At 40.0% G+C, this 23,672-nt stretch overlaps 1 protein-coding gene across 27 annotated transcripts in view; it reads left to right on the forward strand.

The window, feature by feature from the left end:
• The window catches only part of IMMP2L (inner mitochondrial membrane peptidase subunit 2), a 1,024,913-nt gene that overhangs the window by 213,058 nt on the left and 788,183 nt on the right, over positions 1–23,672 (forward strand). The window contains exon 4 of one of the 27 annotated variants that reach the window (XM_064289817.1): positions 908–13,209. The exons of the other annotated variants lie outside the window; for them this stretch is intronic. Within the exon in view, the coding sequence (XP_064145887.1) occupies positions 908–1,010 (103 nt within the window). The 3' untranslated portion in view covers positions 1,011–13,209. Of the gene's footprint in view, positions 1–907; positions 13,210–23,672 lie in introns of those variants that run through there. 27 annotated transcript variants of the gene reach the window in all.

Below are 23,672 nucleotides of genomic sequence, written 5' to 3' on the forward strand. Positions count from 1 at the left end.
GTGGCTGACAACTGGGTAGTCCACTCTCCTTTGGCCACCCTCGACAAAGCTACTCACCTCTGAAGATCTCTAAACTGGCGTCCCTTAGAGGTTGATTTTGTGGGTCTGGACAGCTGGCATGGACCAGGCCCACTGTCCGGACACAGTCATGGTGGACAGAGTTTCCCAGGGGCAGAGTGGGAAGAGGGGTGGCTAAATCTGGAGCGGCAACGGATTGGACCGATTTGCTGGGATTGCTGACTAGAGAGGTCAGGTATTGAGTTACTCGGTACTCTCTCTTGGGACACTCTCTTGTCAGTGGCCCTCTTGCTCACAATATGCACACTGGTTCTCTCCCAGCGGGGTCAGGGCTGGGCCTCGCTAGGGTCTGGAGGTCTTTTTCTCCTAGGGGCCTGTACTGTTTGTGTACTGTTGCTGCTTTTGTCGGTAGGGTAACCTGGCACTTCCTGCCTTTGTCTTCTTCCCTGTTGTTATAGACCTTGAATGCCAACTTAACTAGGTGTTCAGTGCTCATAGTTACTCCTCCCTCTGTTTTGTGAAGTTGGTTCCCAATATCCAGGGCACACTGTCTTATAAAAATATTATTGACCATGTGAGCATCTGTTGGGTCCCTTGGATCTTGATCAGTATATTATCTAAAGGTTTCTATAACTCTTTCAAGGAAGGTTGCAGGGTCCTCATCTTTACACTGGTTAATTCCGTATACTCTGGTCCAATCTAAGAGATTAGGCACTCCACATCTAAGGCACACAGCCCTGATATCGGGTGAGCCTACCTTATTCTACTGTGTGATTGTGGTCCCAGTAGGGTCTTGAAGGGGGAAGATGTCATTGACTGCGTCTCTGATCCACTGAGCATCATGTTGCTCTGGGACCTTCTTGTCTAGGACCATCTTCCTCTGTTCCAGGGATAGGAAGGTACTTAAGAGAGATGGACAGCCTGCCCAGGTGGAACCAAAAGAGTTAAAGACGGCGGTAAGCAGTTCATACAATTTCTTTGGTTTCTCTTGACATCCTGAGGTGTTATTCTTCTAGTTAATCAGGTCCGCTGTACTAAAGGGAACCTGGCCCCCCTTTACCACTGGAGTTGTTTGGTAGAGGGGATACTGGTCGGGGGCTAGCCCTCCCTGTTGGCTCTGTTCTGGCTTTGTGGCAACCAGGGCCACATTTGTCCCTCCATAGGGTGTCCCCCCCTCATGTGGGGCGATGGCAATGGAAGATTCCCAGGACATTTGAACTGCCTTTCCGTGGTTAATTCCCCACTCTTTCCCCCTGCCTGGCACAGGTCCAGGAGGGAGCCGTGCATGCTGCTGGAGTTGTAAAGGCTGTTAATCACTAACCCTGGTGGCAACATGGCGGATTCTCTCTTTTTCCCCATGATTACATCTGAATTTATTTAAGTTCTCTGAAGTATACCTTAAGGGTGAATGCTTTGGAATGTTTTTAGGATTATCCCTGTTCCTACACCTACACATTCACATGAAGACACACAGACAGACAGGCAAAGAACGCCAGTTTTAAGTGCATTCAGACAGAAGGATGCCCCCCAACCTATAGGAACGCCCGCCAGATGGACAAAGAATACCAATGCAAAAAGGACGTCCCCTAAACCAAAACCAAAACCCAAACCAGAACTTTACCAAAATCAATGACCATAAATTTAATTACCTGTTTTTTGCTGTTGGAGAGCAGAGATAAAGAAAGGTAAAGAGGAAAAGATTATTCCAAAAGAAAGATTGTCACAATGGCCGGGCGACCTCTGAGAGACTTAAATACCATCTATGTTGGGTGATCACAGGTGGACAAAGATTGTCGCCGATGGCAGAGTGACCAGATACCCTTGGTTTCAAATGGGGCGAGGGACCCCAGCTAGGCTGAGGATAGGTCCCAGGGGCCATGACCATCATTTCCCTCGTTTTACAACCCTTGGGGTTGGGTCTTAGGACTGCGCTGTTGCCACCCTCTTCTTTGCCTAGCTCCCCAGTGGGACTGTAGACCCCCTCGGGGGGATTTTAACCCTCCTCAGATGACCAGTGAAATAACCTGGTCCCATGCGATTACCTTAATTCAGAGGCCTTTCCCATCCAGTTTCCAGTTTCTGTTTCCGAGCTGAGGTGGGGACCTGGCAGACCTCATCTCGGGACGGGGATCGTGGTGGCCACCTGAAACTCCTTACCAACCAAATGGGGTCAGGGCACATCTTAAGAGGTTGTGGGGGTCTGGATACTCATCGCCCAGGTTTTGGAGTCCCCAAATCCCACCAGAGTCACCAAAATCTGTAACTGAATGAGGGTTCTTGTCTTGTCCAATTAGCTGATCAAAATAAGACAGACGCCACACCACCAGTTGCAAGGGAAACAAAGTGGAAATTTATTGTCTGCATAGACAAGGAGTAATGTGCAGGATCTAGTGATCATGAGGCCACGTGTTCACTCTCTGAGGGGTTTGGGGGAGCTTTTTATTTCCAGTGGCGTTTGTGGGTTGGGTTTGGTGCCCAGAACTCTCCATCCTTAGCCCTCCCATGTCCACATTTGGTGGTCCGGATGTTGAATCATGTCGGTGATGTTCAGGTCCAAGGACAAACTGAGGATACAACTCTTCAGGTCCTGTGCATGTGCCAAAATCTTGGTTCACCCATGCACAGGATTCTGGCACCAAATTCAAACTGTGGCTATGGCCGCAGCATGGTTGGGCCAAACCGCAGGTAGAAGCTGTGGCTTGGTGGGCTGCGAGGGGGAGCTGGGAACCGCGGTGGAGCAGGGGGAAGTTTCTGCGGAGGCTTCAGGGACACCTATGTACTTGGGAAAATGAAAGCAGAGGAAGAGAGTTTGGAAATAGTAGGTAAATCCTTTGAATTTGAGCATTTTCATTTTCCAGACCTTTACATCTTAGTAAAGAATGTCATTGCACATTTTCTAATAAGTAACTGAAAAATGAGCTGTGTAAGCACATATGAAACTCACTAAGCCATAGCTGGTAAAAGTTGGGAATTTCACAGGTTGTTACTGTCTTAGGTCAGAAAGATGACTCATTAGATATTAACTGAAGTCTCGGTTAAACCTTGAACTGTAGTTTTAGAAAGCTAGACCTGCTGTCACTTTTTTTTTTTTTTCTGTCACTGCCATAAGCAAAGATACAAGGTGAAGTAGGAATTAAGGAAATATTTTAGATTTTTTTTTTCTGTTGCTTTTTGGAGTTTAAGACGCCAAGAGTGATTTCAAAATTTTTGTATTGCCTGCTGGCAGATATTATGCATAAAGAACTCATATTATTTTAGGTCACTGTATTAATCTTAGAAATACCAATTGACATCGTTCCTTTAGGGAATTGTAGTCTGCTGTTTGATATTATTATCTTTGTCAAATGTGAAAATTTATATGAATTTTACTTTTAGTCTGTAGGGACCTTAAGCATGAAGTGATGTTGTCTTCAAATTTTTTTTTTCCCCCAGTGGATCAAAAGTGGAGTTTATAGATCATCCTGCCTGTTATCACTAAGAGTTAAGTGCTTGAGATTTCCCATGGACTGCTGTATGTAAAGCACTTAGCTGCTAACTGAAAGGTTGGTGGTTTGAACCTATCTGTTGCTCCATGGGAGAAAGATGTGGCAGTCTGCTTTTGTAAAGATTTAGCCTTGGAAGTCCTATAGGGCAATTCTGTTGTGTCCTGCAGGGTCGATCTGAGTCAGGTGGCAGTGAGTTTGCTTTGGTTTTGGTGGAATGCAGTTGTTTAATTCCAAAGAAAGCATTAAAAACTCTTCAGAGTTGTGCTCAAAAGTCATTGTTTATTTGTGGGCTAGAGTGGTCATAATTGGTATTCCTTATGGGCCCATTATGTTTGACTGCATTTATAGGCTATCAAATATAATGTGTTCTAGATGAGATCATTAACAAATAAAATTTTTCATTGTGATTATAGTAGCAGTTGGATAAACCCTTTTTTGCAAAGAGACTCTTGGTAATTGTACTAAACACTCGGAATATTTCAGCTCTTTGTAGTGACCACTTTTAATTATGTCACCTTCAACCTGATTTCTTGGTATGCTGGTTATTTCTTAGATGAATTTATGTTCTTTATACTCTAAAATATTATTAAAAAATGGATTGACCGTTATGAATTCATGTTGCTGTTTATTTTCCAGGCAAGTACATAAAGTACTGTGGGCTAGAGCAGTGTTAAATTCGAAGGACAGTTCAGGCCTTCATGATAAAACTCTGTGTGTGTTACACTGTCATTTCATATTAGTTAATTAGTGTATGTATTTGGGGTTGTTCCAGGTATGGCCCTTACATTAATAATAGATTACAAAAAATGAATAACGAGCACAAACCAAATGGATTCAAAATGGCACCCTGGTAGTGTAGTGGTTAAGAGCTATGGCCGCTAATTGAAAGATTGGCTTCAAAATAGAATGGTTAATTTTGCCTAAATACTGCTTTACATTTAATTGTAATGATAATTCTATATTCAGAATTCAAGCTACATTTTAAATCAAATGAACCTAACCTTAATAATATTACATGAGAAGATCGAATGATGGAAGCTTGCACCATCATCTCAGGTGCATAAGTGCTTCGCAACCTGAAGAATATAGAGCTTTTGAGTTTGGACATGGCCCTCAAACTGTATGTGATTTTGGATTAGTTACTTAACGTTTTTATTCTTTGTTTCTTCCTATGTAAAAAATATTGTATCTTAGATTATTTTATTGACCATCATCTTTAAACAGTAAATATATTTCGAATACCTACAATTTGTCAAGTGATATACTAGACATCTTAAAAAAAAAATTAGGAAGTACAAAATGAATAAAAGATAAGCTATTGACTTCATCTGACTTTATGATCTTGTATCTTTGGAGATATAAATCTACTGTATGAAAACAGCTCACGGTAATTTAAAAAAAAAAATTGTGTTTTTGGTGAAGGTTTATACAGAGTTCAGGTTCCCATTCAATAGTTTCTGCTTAAGTTATTCAGTGACATTAGTTACATCTTCACAATGCATGTATATTGTCATTTCCATTCTTGTTATTCTTTTTCCATTTATCTAGTTTCCCTGCCCCTTACGTTCTCATCTTTGTTTTAAAATATTTGTTGATCGTTTGGTCCCATATAGGTGACTTTTTAAAGGAGCACAGTACTTAGGAGTGATATTCATTATTTTTTGAGCCAATTTGTTATTTAGCTGCTAGGTGAACTCAGGGGTTAGTATCAGTTCAGTCTTTGAAGAATGTCAGGGCAATAGGCCTGGGGAGTCCTCTAGTCTCAACCTAGATCTTTTTTTTTTTTTTTAAGAATTTGAGGGTCTATTCCATATTTTTCTCCCATTCTGTCAGGGTCCATCTATTGTGGCCCCGAACAGAATGGTCAGTAGTGGTAGCCAGGCACCATCTAGTTCTTTTAGTCTCAAGGTAGTTGAGGATATGGTTTGTGTAGACTTTGTCCTGTAGACTAGTTTCTTCTTTGAGTCTTTGGTTTCTTCTTTCTTTTTTGCTTTGGACGAGTAGAAACCAGTAGTTGTATCTTAGATGGGCACTCACAAACTTTTATTTTGTGTCAGAAATTATTTTTATTATTGCACTTCTATGAGTTGGAATCGACTTGATGGCAGTAGGTTTTTTGATTGTACTTTAAATGATGGTTTACAGAACAAACTAGCTTCTCATTAAACAGTTAGTACACATATTGCTTTGTGACATAGGTTACCAACCCCACGACATGTCAACACTCTCCCCTTCTTTACCTTGTGTTCCCTGTTACCAGCTTTCCTATCCCCTTCTACCTTCTAGTCCTTGCCCCTAGACTGGTATACCCCTTTAGTCTTGTTTTGTTTTATGAGCCTGTCTTAGTAATCTAGTGCTACCATAACAGAAATACCACAAGTGGATGGCTTTAACAAAGAAAAATTTATTTTCTCACAGTCTAGTAGGTTGTAAGTCCAAATTCAGGGCGTCAGTTCTAGAGGAAGGCTTTCTTTCTCTGTTGGCTCTGGAGGAAGGTCCTTGTCCTCAATCTTCCCCTGGTCAAGGAGCTTCTCAGGTGCCGGGGCCCCATGTCCAAAGGACATGGTCTGCTCCTGGTGCTTCTTTCTTGGTGCTATGAGGTCCCCAACTCTCTGCTTGCTTTCCTTTTATCTCTTTAGAGATAAAAGGTGGTGCAGGCAACACCCCAGGGAAACTCCATTTATCTTGGATCAGGGAGGTGACCTGAGTAAGGGTGGTATTACAATCTCACCCTAATCCTTTCAACATAAAATTGCAATCACAAAATGGAGGACAACCACACAATACTGGGAATCATGGCCTAACCAAGTCGACACATATTTTTTTGTGGACACAGTTCAGTCCATGACAGGGCCTGTCTAATCTTTGGCTGAAGGAAACCTCAGGACTGACTTCATTACTGAGCTAAAAGAGTGTTTGGGGGCCATACTCTTGGGGTCTCTTCAGTCTCTGTCAGGCCAGTAAGTTTGGTCGTTTTTGTGAGTTAGAGTTTTGTTGTACATTTTTCTCCTGCTCTGTCCGGAACTGTTTATTGTGATTCCTGACAGAGCAGTTGGTAGTTGTAGCCAGGCACCATCTAGTTGTACTGGACTCAGTCTGGCGGAGACTGTGGTAGTTGTGGTCTATTAATGCTTTGGATTAATCTTTCCCTTGTATCTTTAGTTTTCTTCATTCTCTCTTGCTTCAGGTGGGGTGAGACTAGTGGAATATCTTCGATGGCCGCTCACAAGTTTTTAAGGCTCCAGATGCTACTCACCAAAGTAGAATGTAGAACATTTTCTTCATAAACTCTGTTATGTCAACTGAGCTAGATGTTCCTTGAGACCATGGTCCCCACAGCCCCCAGGCCACTAATTCAGTCCCTCAGGGAGTTTGAATGTGTCTGTGGAGCTTCCATGACCTTGCTTTGTACAAGTTGTGGTGCCTTCCCTGGTGTTGTGTACTGTCTTACCCTTTACCAAAGTTAACACTTATCTGTTGTCTATTTAATGTTTTTCATCCCCACCCGTCTCCTCCCTCGTAATCATCAGAGACTGATTTCTTTTTGTGGATAAACCTTTTCATGAGTTTTTAGAGTAGTGATCTCATACAACATTTGTCCTTTTGTGATTGACATATTTCACTCAGCATAATGTCCTCCAGATTCATCCATGTCGTGATTTATCATTGTTCTTTATCGTTGCATAGTACTCCATTGTGTTTGTGTACCATAGTTTGTTTATCCATTCATCTGTTGATGGGCACCTGGGTTGCTTCCATCTTTTTGCTATTGTGAACAATGCTGCAGTGAATATGGGTGTGCATTTGTCTGTTCATGTAACAGTTCTTATTTACCTAGGATGTATTCCTAGGAGTAGGATTGCTGAATCATATAGTATTTCTATTTCTAGCTTTCTAAGGATGTGCTGTATCATTTTCCAAAATGGCTGTACCATTTTGCATTCCTGCCAGCAGTGCACAAGAGTTCAAGTCTCCCTGCAGCCTCTCCAACATTTGTTATTTTCTGTTTTTTGATTCGTGCCCTTAATGCCAGTGTGGCCACTCACAAACTTTTAAGACTCCAGTCGCTACTCACCAAACTAGGATGTAGAACATAACTTTATGAACTATGTTATCTAGTTGACCAAGATGTCACATGAGACTATGGTCCTAAGGTTTCAAATCCAGAAATCCAGTCTGGCAAGGTGTTGGGTTATGTTTGAGAAGTATCCGTAATTGTGCCCCCTATGAGCTTAATTATACATATGAATATATTTGCATACAGTCACATAGATGCACATACATATACATATGCATGCATCTACATATACGCACATATAGTGATACAGTGATTAAGCACTTGGCCACTAACAGAAAGGTCAGTGGTCAGAACCCCCTAGCCACTCCACAGGAGAAATGTGTGGTAGTCTGCTTCTGTAAATATCACAGCCTTGGATATGGGGTTGGTTTTTTTATACATAGATATGCCTAAAAATGCATATAAAAGCTGGATGATGAATGAGGGAGACCAAAGAAGAACTGATGCCTTTGAATTGTGATATTGGCAAAGAATATTGAATATACCATGGCCTGCCCAAAGATCAAACAAATCTGTCTTGGAAGAAGTACAACTAGAATGCTCCTTAGAAGCAAGGATAGCAAGGCTGTGTCTCACATACTTTGGACATGTTATCAGGAGGGATCAGTTCCTGGAGAAGGACATCATGCTTGGTAAAGTAGAGGGTCAGCAAAAAAGAGGAAGAACCTCAACGAGATGGATTGACATAGTGGCTGCAACAATGGACTCCAGCATAACAAAGATTGTGAGGATGATGCAGGACTGGGCAGTGTTTCTCGTTCTGTTGCCTATAGGGTTGCCATGAGTTGGAACCTACTTGATGGCACCTAACAACAACGTGCCTAAAAAAACCAAACCCACTGCTGTCAAGCTGATTCCAACTGAAACCTGCACATATACTTTCTGGTTGTTTTTGCTGTTGTTTCGAAATTATATATGCCATAGCAGTTACCATCAGGTCCTTTTTTCTTGTGTACATTTTAGTGACATCCTTTACCTTCATCAAGCTGTGTAAATTCACCCTCATTTGGTTTTACCAACTCATAGTAATTTAAAATGGGATTAAGATTAATTGCCAGAATGGATATTACATACAATAAGAAAGAAAGTACTGTGGATTTTGATGATCTGGGAGGACTTTCTGAAGAGAATGATGCTTGAGTTGAGCTGGAAATGTTTGGAAAGGAGAGAGAAGATTCTCTCTGTAAGGATGGTCATAGAAAGAACAAATATAAATAAGCATATGTTTGTGGACCTACAGGAGTGTTGTGGCTGGAACAGAAAGTTTCTATCCGAAATGTGTGATGGTTAATGTTGTCAACTTGGCTATGCCGTGGTTCTCAGTATTATGTAGTTTTCCGCCATTTTTTGATTTGATGTAAGGGGACTTTTCTTGCAGGCGTGGCTTGTATCCAATATATATAAAAAAAGTTTATGGGTGGTAAAATGCCGTCTGTCTCTTAAGCCCGCATATGAGTTGTCATTATGTGACCTCTGGTTCTTGGGATGTGAGCCAGCAATCTGCTGCCTGACCTGCAGATTTTGTGATTCACTAGCTCTCGCAGTCCCATGAGCCAGCACTCTGCTGTCTGACCTGCCAGTTTTGAGTTCATCAGCCCCTGGAACCATGTGAGTCAGGAGAAGCCCCCAGCCTGATGCCTGACACACAGATTTGGGACTTGCCAACTTCCACAACTGTGTGAGCCATCTCCGCAAAATAAATCTCTTTCTCTCTATACATATATTCTTCACTGCATTTGTTTCTTTAGAGAACCCAATCTAAAACAAAACGTAATGGGAAACAGGTTGGATAAATAGATCTGGAGGGTCTTTAATGCCTTATGCATAGCTTCAATTTGCTTTTGCAGTATATACAAACTTTTAAGGTTTTTGAACAAATTAAATGGCAAGCACAATATCTTAAAAAAAAAAGATTCCATTTTATCCTATGGATAAAGTATATGTATGAGTACGATAACTTGATGATATCAGGGACCAGGAATACAAGATGAGGTGCTTTACAGACAGGTAGTCTCAGAAGAGAAGGCCTTTGCTTTGTTTTGTTTTAAATACATAGAACATTTACAAGATGAATGAATAATGGACTGATCTCTGAAGTTATCATTATTTTTAAACCATGAATGTATAACATGGGACACAGTCTCCCAGAGGCCATTTTGTGAATTTTATTCACTAACCTAGCATTTAGCACTGTATTTAGAATATTGGTGGCTCTAAATAAATGTTGGTTTAATAATGAACCTACGTTTATTTAGAGCCACCAATATTTATTTAATAGTGTTCCTAATTCCCTTGGTTAATAACATATCAAATTATTCCTTCCACTTGACCTTGTATGTAGCAATCCAGTCTGTGGTTTTTGGGTTCAGTTGCCCTGTATGACCATGCCTTACCTAATATTTTTCTTATCCAGCCTTTATAGATATTATGGATTCTCCTAAATATTAAGTATCAGTCAGAGCCCAATTTTTTGTGGGACATGCTGGAGGAAGCATAATCTGTAGTGTACCTTTGGAAAGGACATGGTAGGATACTCTTTTCTTTTATTAATTAATTGCTCAAGAAGCACACTGAAACTTAGAAGGATATTAGAGGTACAATTTTAGTCCTCTCTTCTTATCTATATAAAAAAAATAAAAAAAAATAAAACTCTTTTGTTCCATTACGGAATTTTTTTTTGAACATTTTATTGTGTTTTAGGTGAAAGTTTACACAGCAAATTAGTTTCCCATTCAACAATTCATACATAAATTTGTCTGTGACATTGCTTGCTATCTGGGCAATGTATCCGCACTTGCCCCATTTCTACCCTGACTTTTCCCGTTTCCATCTGCTCAGTTTCCCTGCCCCTCCTTGCCTTCTTATTTTTGCTTTTGGCCAAATGTTAAATGTTGCCCTTTTGTTCTCTTGAAGTTGCTTGTTCTAAGGAGCACATTTCTCACATGTGTTATTGTTTATATCGTGGGCCAATCTGTTATTTGACTGAAAGGTGACCTCTGGGAGTGGCTTAAGCTCCAGAGTAAAAGGGTTTCTGAGAGCGATAGTCTTGGGGTTTCCTACAGTCTCTATCAGCCCAATAAGTCTGGTCTTTTTTATGAATTTGAGTTTTTGTTCTACATTTTTATCCCATTCTAACCAGGATCTTCTATTGTGTCCCTGGTCAGATTGGTCAGTAGTGGTAGCCAGGCACCATCTAATTCTTCTGGTCTCATGCTAGAGGAGGTTATGGTTCGTGTGAGCCGTTAGTCTTGTGGATTAATTGTTTCTTTGAGTCTTCAGTTTCCTTTATTCTCCTTTGCTCCAGACGGGAGAAGACTTACCTTAGATGACTATTTGTAGGCTTTTAAGACCCAGACGCTATTCACCAAACTGTGATATAGAACATTATCTTTATGAGCTATGTTATGCCAGTTGACCTAAATGCCCCCAAGACTATGACCCTAAGCCTTCAAAACCAGCAACTCAGTCCCATGAGGTGTTTTGATATGTCATTCAAAAGTGGTTGCAGCAGTACATTGACAGGGAACTACCAGAAGCTTCAATGGGTGGACCCTTGTCAGATATACCATGCCCAAATTTTCTCCCAGTCTATAGGCTCTCTTTTTATTGCTTTGGCAAAGTCTTTGGATGAGCACAAAGTATTAGGAGGTCTGAGTTGTCTAGTCTATCTTCTGTTGTTTGCGTATTTTTAGTTACATTTAATAGTGTATTTATGCCATAAATTAAGACTCCTAGCTTTGTTCCTTTATAGTTTTAGGTTTAACATTTAGGTCTTTGATCCATTTTCAGTTAGTTTTTGTGTATGGTGTGAGGTATGGGTCTTGTTTCATTCTTCTGCAAATGGATATCCAGTTGTGCCAGCACCATTTGTTAAGGAGACTATCTCTCCCTCATTGAATGAACTTCAACCCTTTGTTGAAGATCAGTTGTCCATAGCTGAATGGATTTACTTCTGCATTCCCAATTCTGTTCCATTGGTCTGTGTTTCTGTTGTCATATCAGCACCAGCAGGCTGTTTTGATTACCGTGGCTGTATAGTTAGTTCTATGATCGGGAAATGTGAACCCCCCTACTTTGTTCTTCTTCTATGTTTTAGCTATTTGGGGCCTCTTTCCTTTCCATATCGAGTTGGAAATTAGTTTTTCCATTTCATTAAAAAATATTTTTGGGAGTTGGATTGTGATTGCATTATATCTGTAGATCACTTTGGGTATTATTGATATTTTCACAATGTTCAGTCTTCCAATCCATGAGCACGGTATGTTTTTCCATTTATGCAGGTCTCTTCATTTCTTACAGTAGAGTTTTGTAATTTTCTTTGCATAAGTCTTTTATGTTAGATTTATTCCTAGGTATTTTATCCTTTTTTGGGGCTTATCGTAAATGGCATTGTTTTCTTGATTTCCTTTTTGGAGTCCTCCTTGTTAGTGTAGAAGAATCCAACTGATTTTTATATGTTGATCTTGTAGCATGCCATTTAGCTGAACACTTCTATTAGTTCCAGTCACTTTTTTGTGGGATCTCTGGAATTTTCTATGTATAAAAACAGTATAATACTGAGTAAGAATGGTGGTAATAGATATCCTGGTCTTGTTCCTTTTCTCAAGAGTGATGCTTTCAGTCTCTCTCCATTGAGACTAATATTGGCTGTTGGTTTTATATATATGCCCTTAATTATGTTGAGGAATTTCCCTTCTATTCCTGTTTAACTGAGAGTTTTTATCAGGGAAGGGTCTTGGATTTTATCATGTGCCTTTTCAGCATCTTTTTTAAAAATAATTTTTATTGTGCTTTAAGTGAAAGTTTACAAATCAAGTCAGTCTGTCACATATAAGCTTATATACACCTTACTCCATACTCCCACTTACTCTCCCCCTAATGAATCAGCCCGCTCCCTCCCTCTCTACCCTCCTATCTCCCCTCCAGACAGGAGATGCCAACACAGTCTCAAGTGTTCACCTGATACAAGTAGCTCACTCTTCGTCAGCATCTCTCTCCAACACATTGTCCAGTCCAATCCATGTCTGATGAGTTGTCTTCGGGAATGGTTCCTGTCCTGGGCCAACAGAAGCTTTGGGGACCAGGACCGTCGGGATTCCTCCAGTCTCAGTCTGACCATTAAGTCTGGTCTTTTCATGAGAATTTGGGGTCTGCATCCCACTGTTCTCCTGCTCCCTCAGGGGTTCTCTGTTGTGCTCCCTGTCAGGGCAGTCATCGGTTGTGGCCGGGCACCATCTAGTTCTTCTGGCCTCAGGATGATGTAAGTCTCTAGTTCATGTGGCCCTTTCTGTCTCTTGGGCTCATAGTTATCGTGTGACCTTGGTGTTCTTCATTCTCCTTTGATCCAGGTGGGTTGAGACCAATTGATGCATCTCAGATGGCCGCTTGTTAGCATTTAAGACCCCAGATGCCACATTTCAAAGTGGGATGCAGAATGATTTCATAATAGAATTATTTTGCCAATTGACTTAGAAGTCCCCGCAAACCATGTTGCCCAGACCCCCGCCCCTGCTCCGCTGACCTTTGCAGCATTCATTTTATCCCGGAAACTTCTTTGCTTTTGGTCCAGTCCAATTGAGCTGACCTTCCATGTATTGAGTGTTGTCTTTTCCTTCACCTAAAGCAGTCCTTATCTACTGATTATTCAATAAAAAACCCTCTCCCACCCTCCCTCCCTCCCCGCCTCGTAACCACAAAAGTATGTGTTCTTCTCAGGTTTACTATTTCTCAAGATCTTATAATAGTGGTCTTATACAATATTTGTCCTTTTCCCTCTGACTAATTTCACTCAGCATAATGCCTTCCAGGTTCCTCCATGTTATGAAATGTTTCAGAGATTCGTCACTGTTCTTTATCGATGCGTAGTATTCCATTGTGTGAATATACCACAATTTATTTAACCATTCATCTGTTGATGGACACCTTGGTTGCTTCCACCTTTTGCTATTGTAAACAGAGCTGCAATAAACATGGGTGTGCATATATCTGTTTGTGTGAAGGCTCTTGTTTCTCTAGGGTATATTCCGAGGAGTGGGATTTCTGGGTTGTATGGTAGTTCTATTTCTAACTGTTTAAGATAACGCCAGATAGATTTCCAAAGTGGTTGTACCATTTTACATTCCCACCAGCAGTGTGTAAGAGTTCCAATCTCTCTGTAGTCTCTCCAACATTTATTATTTTGTGTTTTTTGGATTAATGCCAGCCTTCTTGGTGTGAGATGGAATCTCATCGTAGTTTTAATTTGCATTTCTCTAATGGCTAATGATCGAGAGCATTTTGTCATGTATCTGTTGGCTGCCTGAATATCTTCTTTAGTGAAATGTGTGTTCATTTCCTTTGCCCACTTTTTGATTGGGTTATTTGTCTTTTTGTGGTTGAGTTTTGACAGAATCATGTAGATTTTAGAGATCAGGCGCTGGTCGGAGATGTCATAGCTGAAAATTCTTTCCCAGTCTGTAGGTGGTCTTTTTACTCTTTTGGTGAAGTCTTTAGATGAGCATAGGTGTTTGATTTTTAGGAGCTCCCAGTTATCGGGTTTCTCTTCATCATTTTTGGTAATGTTTTGTATTCTGTTTATGCCTTGTATTAGGGCTTCTAGGGTTGTCCCTATTTTTTCTTCCATGATCTTTATAGTTTTAGTGTTTATGTTTAGGTCTTTGATCCACTTGGAATTAGTTTTTGTGCATGGTGTAAGGTATGGGTCCTGTTTTATTTTTTGGCAAATGGATATCCAGTTATGCCAGCACCATTTGTTAAAAAGGCTATCTTTTCACCAATTAACTGACTCTGGTCCTTTGTCAAATATCAGCTGCTCATACGTGGATGGATCTATGTCTGGGTTCTCAATTCTGTTCCATTGGTCTATGTGCCTGTTGTTGTACCAGTACCAGGCTGTTTTGACTACTGTAGCTGTATAATAGGTTCTGAAATCAGGTAGAGTGAGACCTCCCACTTTCTTCTTCTTTTGCAGTAATGTTTTACTTATCCGAGGCTTGTTTCCCTTCCGTATGAAGTTGGTGATTTGTTTCTCCAACACATTAAAAAATGACATTGGAATTTGGATCGGAAGTGCAGTGTATGTATAGATGGCTTTTGGTAGAATAGACATTTTTACTATGTTAAGTCTTCCTGTCCATGAGCAAGGTATGTTTTTCCACTTAAGTGTGTCCTTTTGAATTTCTTGTAGTAGAGCTTTGTAGTTTTCTTTGTATAGGTCTGTTACATCCTTGCTAAGATTTATTCCTAAGTATCTTATCTTCTTGGGGGCTACTGTGAATGGTATTGATTTGGTTATTTCCTTTTCGGTGTTCTTTTTGTTGGTGTAGAGGAATCCAAGTGATTTTTGTATGTTTATTTTATGACCTGAGACTCTGCCAAACTCTTCATTAGTTTCAGTAGTTTTCTGGAGGATTCCTTAGGGTTTTCTGTGTATGAGATCATGTCATCTGCAAAAAGTGATAACTTTACTTCCTCCTTGCCAATCCAGATACCTTTTATTTCTTTGTCTAGCCTAATTGCCCTGGCTAGGACTTCCAGCATGATGTTGAATGAGAGCAGTGATAAAGGGCATCCTTGTCTGGTTCCCGTTGTCAAGGGAAATTCGTTCAGGTTCTCTCCATTTAGAGTGATATTGGCTGTTAGCTTTGCATAGATGCCCTTTATTATGTTGAGGAATTTTCCTTCAATTCCTATTTTGGTAAGAGTTTTTATCATAAATGGGTGTTGGACTTTGTCAAATTCCTTTTCTGCATCAATTGATAAGATCATGTGGTTTTTGTCTTTTGTTTTATTTATGTGATGGATTCCATTAATGGTTTTTCTGATATTAAACCAGCCTTGCATACCTGGTATAAATCCCACTTGATCATGGTGAATTATTTTTTTGATGTGTTGTTGGATTCTGTTGGCTAGAATTTTGTTGAGGATTTTTGCATCTATATTCATAAGGGATATAGGTCTATAATTTTCTTTTTTTGTAATGTCTTTACCTGGTTTTGGTATCAGGGAGATGGTGGCTTCATAGAATGAGTTGGGTAGTATTCTGTCATTTTCTATGCTTTGGAATACCTTCAGAAGTAGTGGTGTTAACTCTTCTCTGAAAGTTTGGTAGAACTCTGCAGTGAAGCTGTCCGGGCCAGGGTTTTTTTTTTGTTGGGAGTTTTTTGATTACCGTTTCAATCTCTTTTTTTGTTATGGGTCTATTTAGTTGTTCTACTTCTGAATGTGTTAGTTCAGGTAGGTGGTGTTTTTCCAGGAATTCATCTGTTTCTTCTAGGTTTTCAAATTTGTTAGAGTACACTTTTTCATAATAATCTGAAATGATTGTTTTAATTTCATTTGATTCTGTTGTGATGTGGCCCTTCTCGTTTCTTATTCGGGTTATTTATTTCCTTTCCTGTATTTCTTTAGTCAGTCTAGCCAATGGTTTATCAATTTTATTAATTTTTTCAAAGAACCAGCTTTTGGCTTTGTTAATTCCTTCAATTGTTTTTCTGTTCTCTAATTCATTTTTTTTTTTTTTTAATTCATTTAGTTCAGCTCTAATTTTTATTATTTGTTTTCTTCTGGTGCCTGATGGATTCTTTTGTTGCTCACTTTCTATTTGTTCAAGTTGTAGGGACAGTACTCTGCTTTTGGCTCTTTCTTCTTTTTGTATGTGTGCATTTATTGATATAAATTGGCCTCTGAGCACTGCTTTTGCTGTGTCCCAGAGGTTTTGATAGGAAGTATTTTCATTCTCGTTGCTTTCTATGAATTTCCTTATTCCCTCCTTGATGTCTTCTATAACCCAGTCTTTTTTCAGGAGGGTATTGTTCATTTTCCAAGTATTTGATTTCTTTTCCCTAGTTTTTCTGTTATTGATTTCTAGTTTTATTGCCTTGTGGTCTGAGAAGATGCTTTGTAATATTTCGATGTTTTGGACTCTGCAAAGGTTTGTTTTATGACCTAATATGTGGTCTATTCTAGAGAATGTTCCATGTGCGCTCGAAAAAAAAGTATACTTTGCAGCAGTTGGGTGGAGAGTTCTGTATAAGTCAATGAGGTCAAGTTGGTTGATTGTTGTAAGTAGATCTTCCGTGTCTCTATTGAGCTTCTTACTGGATGTCCTGTCCTTCTCCGAAAGTGGTGTGTTGAAGTCTCCTACTATAATTGTGGAGGTATCTATCTCACTTTTCAGTTGTGTTAAAATTTGATTTATGTATCTTGCAGCCCTGTCATTGGGTGCATAAATATTTAATATGGTTATGATCAATTGTCCCTTTTATCATTATATAGTGTCCTTCTTTATCCTTTGTGGTGGATTTAAGTCTAAAGTCTATTTTGTCAGAAATTAATATTGCTACTCCTCTTCTTTTTTGCTTATTGTTTGCTTGATATATTTTTTTCCATCCTTTGAGTTTTAGTTTGTTTGTGTCTCTGAGTCTAAGGTGTGTCTCTTTTAGGCAGCATCTAGATGGATCGTGTTTCTTTATCCAGTCCATGACTCTCTGTCTCTTTATTGGTGCATTTAGTCCATTTACATTCAGCGTAATTATAGATAAATAAGTTTTTAGTGCTGTCATTTTGATGCCTTTTTATGTGTGTTGTTGACAATTTCATTTTTCCACTTACTTTTTTGTGCTGAGACGTTTTTCTTAGTAAATTGTGAGATCCTCATTTTCATAGTGTTTGACTTTATGTTAGTTGAGTCGTTACATTTTTCTTGGCTTTTATCTTGAGTTTTAGAGTTGTTATACCTTTTTGTGGTTACCTTATTATTTACTCCTGTTTTTCTAAGTAAAAACCTAACTTGTATTGTTCTATATCGCCTTGTATCACTCTCCATATGGCAGTTCAATGCGTCCTGTATTTAGTCCCTCTTTTTGATTATTGTGATCTTTTACCTATTGACTTCCGTGATTCCCTGTTATGTGTATTTTTTTTTTTAATTAATCTTAATTTGTTTGTTTTTGTGATATCCCTATTTGAGTTGATATCAGGACGTTCTGTTTTGTGTCCTTGTGTTGTGCTTATATCTGATATTATTGGTTTTCTCACCAAACAATATCCTTTAGTATTTCTTGTAGCTTTGGTTTGGTTTTTGTAAATTCTCTAAACTTGTGTTTATCTGTAAATATCTTAATTTCGCCTTCATATTTCAGAGAGAGTTTTGCTGGATATATGATCCTTGGCTGGCAGTTTTTCTCCTTCAGTGTTCTGTATATGTCGTCCCATTCCCTTCTTGCCTGCATGGTTTCTGCTGAGTAGTCTGAACTTATTCTTATTGATTCTCCCTTGAAGGAAACCTTTCTTTTCTCCCTGGCTGCTTTTAAAATTTTCTGTTTATCTTTGGTTTTGGTGAGTTTGATGATAATATGTCTTGGTGTTTTTCTTTTTGGATTTCTTTTCTCCCTGGCTGCTTTTAAAATTTTCTGTTTATCTTTGGTTTTGGTGAGTTTGATGATAATATGTCTTGGTGTTTTTCTTTTTGGATCAATCTTAAATGGGGTTTGGTGAGCATCTTGGATAGATATCCTTTCGTCTTTCATGATGTCAGGGAAGTTTTGTGTCAGGAGTTCTTCAGCTATTTTCTCTGTGTTTTCTGTCCCCTCTCCCTTTTCTGGAACTCCAATCACACGCAAGTTATTCTTCTTGATAGAGTCCCACATGATTCTTAGGGTTTCTTCATTGTTTTAAATTCTTTTACCTGATTTTTTTCCAGCTATGTTGGTGTCAATTCCCTTGTTCTCCAGATCCCCCACCCTGCATTCCAATTGCTCGAGGCTGCTTCTCTGACTTCCTATTGAGTTGTCTAATTCTGTAATTTTACTGTTCATCTTTTGGATTTCTGAATGCTGTCTCTCTATGGATTCTTGCAACTTATTAATTTTTTCACTATGTTCTTGAATAATCTTTTTGAGTTCTTCAACTGCTTTATCAGTGTGTTTCTTGGCTTTTTCTGTGGGTAAAAACGAAAAAATCTTTCTTTTTTTTTTTATCCTCAGATTGCCTTATTTCATTTCTGAGGTCATCCGTGATGTCTTGAAGCATTCTGTAAATTAGTTTTTTATATTCTGCATCTGGCAATTCCAGGATTGTATTTTCATTTGGGAAAGATTTTGATTCTTTAGGTTGGGGAGTTGTAGAAGCAATTATGGTCTGCTTCTTTATGTGGTTTGATATCGACTGCTGTCTCCGAGCCATCTATAACATATTGTAGTGATTTATTCTATATTTGCTCACTGAGTCTTTTCCTGTTTTGTTTTGTTTCAGTATATGTAGATGGGCTACTAGATTGCGCTGTCTTGATTGTTGTAGCCCTTGAATCACTTATGTCGTATTACCAGCTGGTTTGGTCTGTTACCATATATATAAGCCTAAGAGTCCATTCACTATTCTTGAGTAGAATCTGATTTTGGGTTATCACATGTGTGGTGCAGACTGTCACCTAGCCACCTAGAGAAGTAGTGGTGATAATTGTGTGCACCAGATTCTAGTAGCAGTAGGGGTTCACACTCCAGGTGGGGCAGGATGCTGACAGGCTTCCCCCAAGTGCCAGTGATGTAGGTGTGTCTCTATTCCTTAAGCACTTCGGTGGGTGGGCTCTGCAGGTGTACCTTAGGTCCCCAATGCAAGTACCTCTACAGATTGGTAGGTGTCACCCTTCTTAGACCCCTAAGGCAGGAGGCTAGGTGGTCTGGAGGGAGCTTCAGCCCTCAGTTCCCTGTTGTGGGTCAGTGAGGGCTCTGTTGAATACGCAGAGATATCAGACCTGGGAAACTTGTCTTTCCAGTAATCCGCTAAAGGAATTACAGTCAGATCCCTATCAGAATTGCCTTTGCATTATAATAGCCACCTTGTTCCCTGTAGGGATGAAAGCCCAAGACTGTGGATCACATATATTTGGCTGGAGCTTGTTCTGTATTTTTAGTCCAATTAGGGAAGGATTTTTGGTCCCTGGATTTTTTGTAGCTGCTTCTCTCAGGCCAGGAGAATGTGTTAGGAAAAGACCAAAAAAAAAAAAAAGAAAAAAAGAAAAACCGCAGCGAACTTCACTCTCTGGCTCAGGAAATTCCAATGTTAATGAAGCTGCCTGGGAAGGGGAGGGGAGGGTTCAGGTAAATAGGAGAGAGAATATAAACAAAGTTACTTATCTTGCTTGGGATGACTGTTTTATCTGAGATTCCCGAGAGGTGCATCGACTGTGTGCAGCTGGCTGTATAGAGATTGCCCCCGAGGGTCAGGCCCGGGTCCCATGCTTGCGCTGTCTCAGAAGCTGTGGTTAATTCCTCCACTCCCAGTCCAAAGCCCACCGCCAAGGTTCCCCGGCTGGGATGCCGCACTCCAGGCTCCAAAACCAGTTGCTGCCTCCCGGTGACTTCTCCTCCTGTCAGCCACGTTATTGCGCTGCCTGCGTGCACTGGCTGGGCTTCCGCAGAGGTCACTTCTGGGGGCTAGGGCTGTGTCCCGTGTTTGTGCCATCTCAGGATGCCATGCTCAGCTCCCCTGCGCCCAGTCCAAAGCCTGGCACCAAGGTTTCCTGACTGGGACGCTGGCTCCAGGCTCCGAAAACAGTCGCTGCTGCCCCATGGTTTTTCGTTCTCAGTTTCTGTCACTCAGGTCAACTCTTTAGATCTGTGTTTGATGGTCAGGTTCATAGATTGTCATGTATGTGATCCATTTACTTGTTTTTCCAAGTCTTTGTTGCAAGAGGGATCCGAGGTAGCTTCTACCTAGTCAGCCATCTTGGCCCCGCCTTCACTCAGCGTCTTTTTTTAGGTGATCTTTCTTGTATCTGTTTTGCTGAGTTTCTTGAGTAGTAACCTTCTCATCTTTCATGATATTTGGGGAGTTTTCAGGCAGTATATCTTCAAAAATTCTCTGTCCATTTCCCCCCTCCTCTTCTGGAATACGTATTATGCATAAATTATTCCTTTTGATGGTGTCCCACATAACTCTTAGACTTCATTTTTCTTCATTCTTTCTTCTGATTGTTCCTCAACAAATTAATATGGAGGGATTTTTTCTTTGTTTTGCTGATTCTTTCTTCTGTAGGTTCAATTCTACTTTTGTATCTTTCCATTGAGTTATCTATTTGTGATATTTTGTTGTTAATCTTATGAATTTCTAGTTGTTCTTTTTGTGTGGTTTCTAATTGTTTATTGAGTCTGTCATTTTGTTGTTATATTTTTTTCCTGAAACTTTCTATAGTTTTTTTCTGTGTTTTTCTTTATCTCTTTGAGGATCCTAAATATAAGTCTTTTGAATTCCTTCTCAGGCAGTTCCGTTTTCATTTCTTCCTCAGGAAGATTTTCTTTCCCTTTATTTTGCTCGCTTGTTTGAGCAGTCTTATCCTGTTTTCTTCATAAGATTTCTTATTGTCTGCTGTCTCCAAGGCATTAAAAGAAAAAGAAAGCTGATGGTGCATGCATGCTCACTACTGCTTGCTGTGTGGGTGGAACGGTGGAGTGGGGTGAGTGACCTGGGTTGTGGGAGTGCACTGACACGCAATTGGTAGGTTGTGCGGCAGGCGTGAGGGTGTGATAGGCTGGGGGGTGTAGTGGGCGACTGGCAACACAGTTGCCCTCACTGCTGCTTGCTGGGTTGGTGAGGCAGCCGGCATGGTTGTGTGTTAGGTGATGGGTGCAGCAGGGTGCTCTCTGCTGCTCACTGGGTGTGAGGGCAATAGGGGGAACGGTATGGCAGGCGTGGTCATGTGGTGGGCGATTGGTGGTGCAGGAGCGCTGACTGCCACTTGTCAGGTGGGCATGGGGCTGGCAAGCAGGGTGGGGCTGGGAGGGGGTCTTGTACCATGGTCTCTGGGCAGGTAGGGTGGCAGGTGTGGAGGATTTGCCCTGCTCTTCACCAGGAGTGCAGGGGCAAGGGGATTGTGCCTCTCTGGTTTCTGGGCATGGGTACCTTGGCCCTCCCCATTGACTGCAGCCAGCAATTTGTATATGTCCTTGACCAAGTGCTAGGTAGAGTTGGGGGCCTGCCACTGCCTGCACTCCAGTTGGGTGGGAATCTCCTGCTGACATTCTATGGATTAATTGCTCTGTGTGTCCTACCTACCCTAATGGTCAGGGACTGCTTCTGGTGAGTACCATATTTTTACGCAAATAACGCGTGCCTTCTATGTTTTTTTTTTGGCAACCACGCCCTCTCCCCAGGAGGTAGTTTTGTCACATTTACAAAAATACCTCATGGGGGCGGCGCGGTTGGCAAACAAACATAGAAGGTGCATGACAGAATGTAGGTAGGTAGGTAGGCGCTGTGTTAAAAAGCACTCGACTGCTAACCGAAAGGTCAGCAGTTCAAACCCACCAGCTGCTCCATGGGAGAAAGATGTGGCAATCTGCTTCCATAAAGATTATAGGCTTGGAAACCCTATAGGGCAGTTCTACTTTGTCCTACAGAGTTATTATGAGTTGGAATTGACTCAAAGGCAATGAGTTTTATATATATGTATGTATTTTATCTGTACAAATAATCTGTCAACTGTAGTTCTCTATTCTTAAGGCAATTTGATGTATCAAAATTCAATAACTAGAAATATACTTTAGGTAAATTTGTTGAATAAAACTTTGTTCAGATAAATGTCCAGGTTAAATCAATACCTAATAGTTTTCACTTGAGAATGTTAGAGAAGTAATTCTATCACGGTTGTGTATTTTTTTAGGATACCCAATATGAAATTATACTGTGCTTTCGATGAAGTTATTTTTAAATAGGAGAAAGGCAAAAACCATTAAAAACAAAGGAAATTTATTTTTCTATAAAAATATTGTAGCTTTAGTATATTTTTCATTAAAATGTTGGTATTTCTTATACTTACACATTCATTTACAAGAAGTAAAATAATTCTGCTTTAATGACTATATCATACGATATAAAATAAAAGTGAGTACAAGCAGTAATGTGTAGTTAGGCAGACAAAATAGGACTATAATTTTTTCTTTGATTGAATGATCTCTAATTGAAGCAGCAATGGATTTCAGGTTGCTATTTACGATTATAGAGAAAATAGAAGGGGTAGAAGAGAGACGTGGAAGAAAAATAGGTTTGTCATTTGAAAATATGAGTTAGTGCCTTTACTTAAAAAAAAAAAAAAGATGGAGGACATTTTCAAAGACTCTTAACCATGGAATTGTCTTGTAGCCTATTATCCATTCGGATTCCTAGTTTTTTTTTTTAGTTAGCTAGTTATAGGATCTGATGTTTAAAATCTTTTGAGATGCAAAGGCTATTTTGGCTTGAATACTCTGAGCGAGGTCATTTAGAACTACCTTTATCAATTCTACCATTTTTTTTTACTGTTTTCTCAGATGGAAACAAATGAAAAGTTTAAAAATTAGGCCAGGGGCAGGAGGTGGTGGGCGGGGGGGATAAAAAAAACCACTCAGAGAAGCAGAATGCATCAGAACTGTAACTTGATTTGACTTTATATCTGAAACTTAATTTGTTTAGAAGCGTGATGACAAGATGTCAATGTCTGTGACCACTGAAATTTATTGAGCACTTACTATACTCTGTATACAATGCTAAGTGCTTTACATGGATTATTTCAGGTGGTTAACCAGAGGTTGTTGAGAGAAGAACTTAACTATATTTAATCAAATCTAAGATGCATCCTTAAATTATGTGTCACTAAGACTAAAAAAAGTCAATACTCAATTAAACTATGATGCCATTGACTGTAAGATAGATCCTGATTCTAGAGATGACAAATTATTTAAAAAATTGCATTTTGTAATCAGTGGAGTACGTTGGTTGGTAGATATAGAGTTGACTAGGATGCTGGCCACAGCTCTTAACTGTTTTTGAAAGTCAGCTTTTAAAAAGGTTATTATCAATGAGAAGAGATAATTTTGAAAATACTTGAACGTGGTGATAAAACACAGTGTTCCAATCCAGAATGAAGTTTAGTGTTTATTCTGGGTCTTTTGGCTATCTTTGGACCTACATGGGTGGCACAGTGGATAAGTGCTTGGCTGCTAACCGAATGATTGGTGGTTTGAACCCACCTAGTGTCTCTGCAGGAGAAAGACCTGATGTTCTACTCTCATAAAGATTACAGCCTAGAAAACCCTTTGAGGAAGTTCTACTCTGTC

This window comes from Loxodonta africana, chromosome 8 (assembly GCF_030014295.1).
Source record: "Loxodonta africana isolate mLoxAfr1 chromosome 8, mLoxAfr1.hap2, whole genome shotgun sequence".
NCBI classification, from domain to species: domain Eukaryota; kingdom Metazoa; phylum Chordata; class Mammalia; order Proboscidea; family Elephantidae; genus Loxodonta; species Loxodonta africana.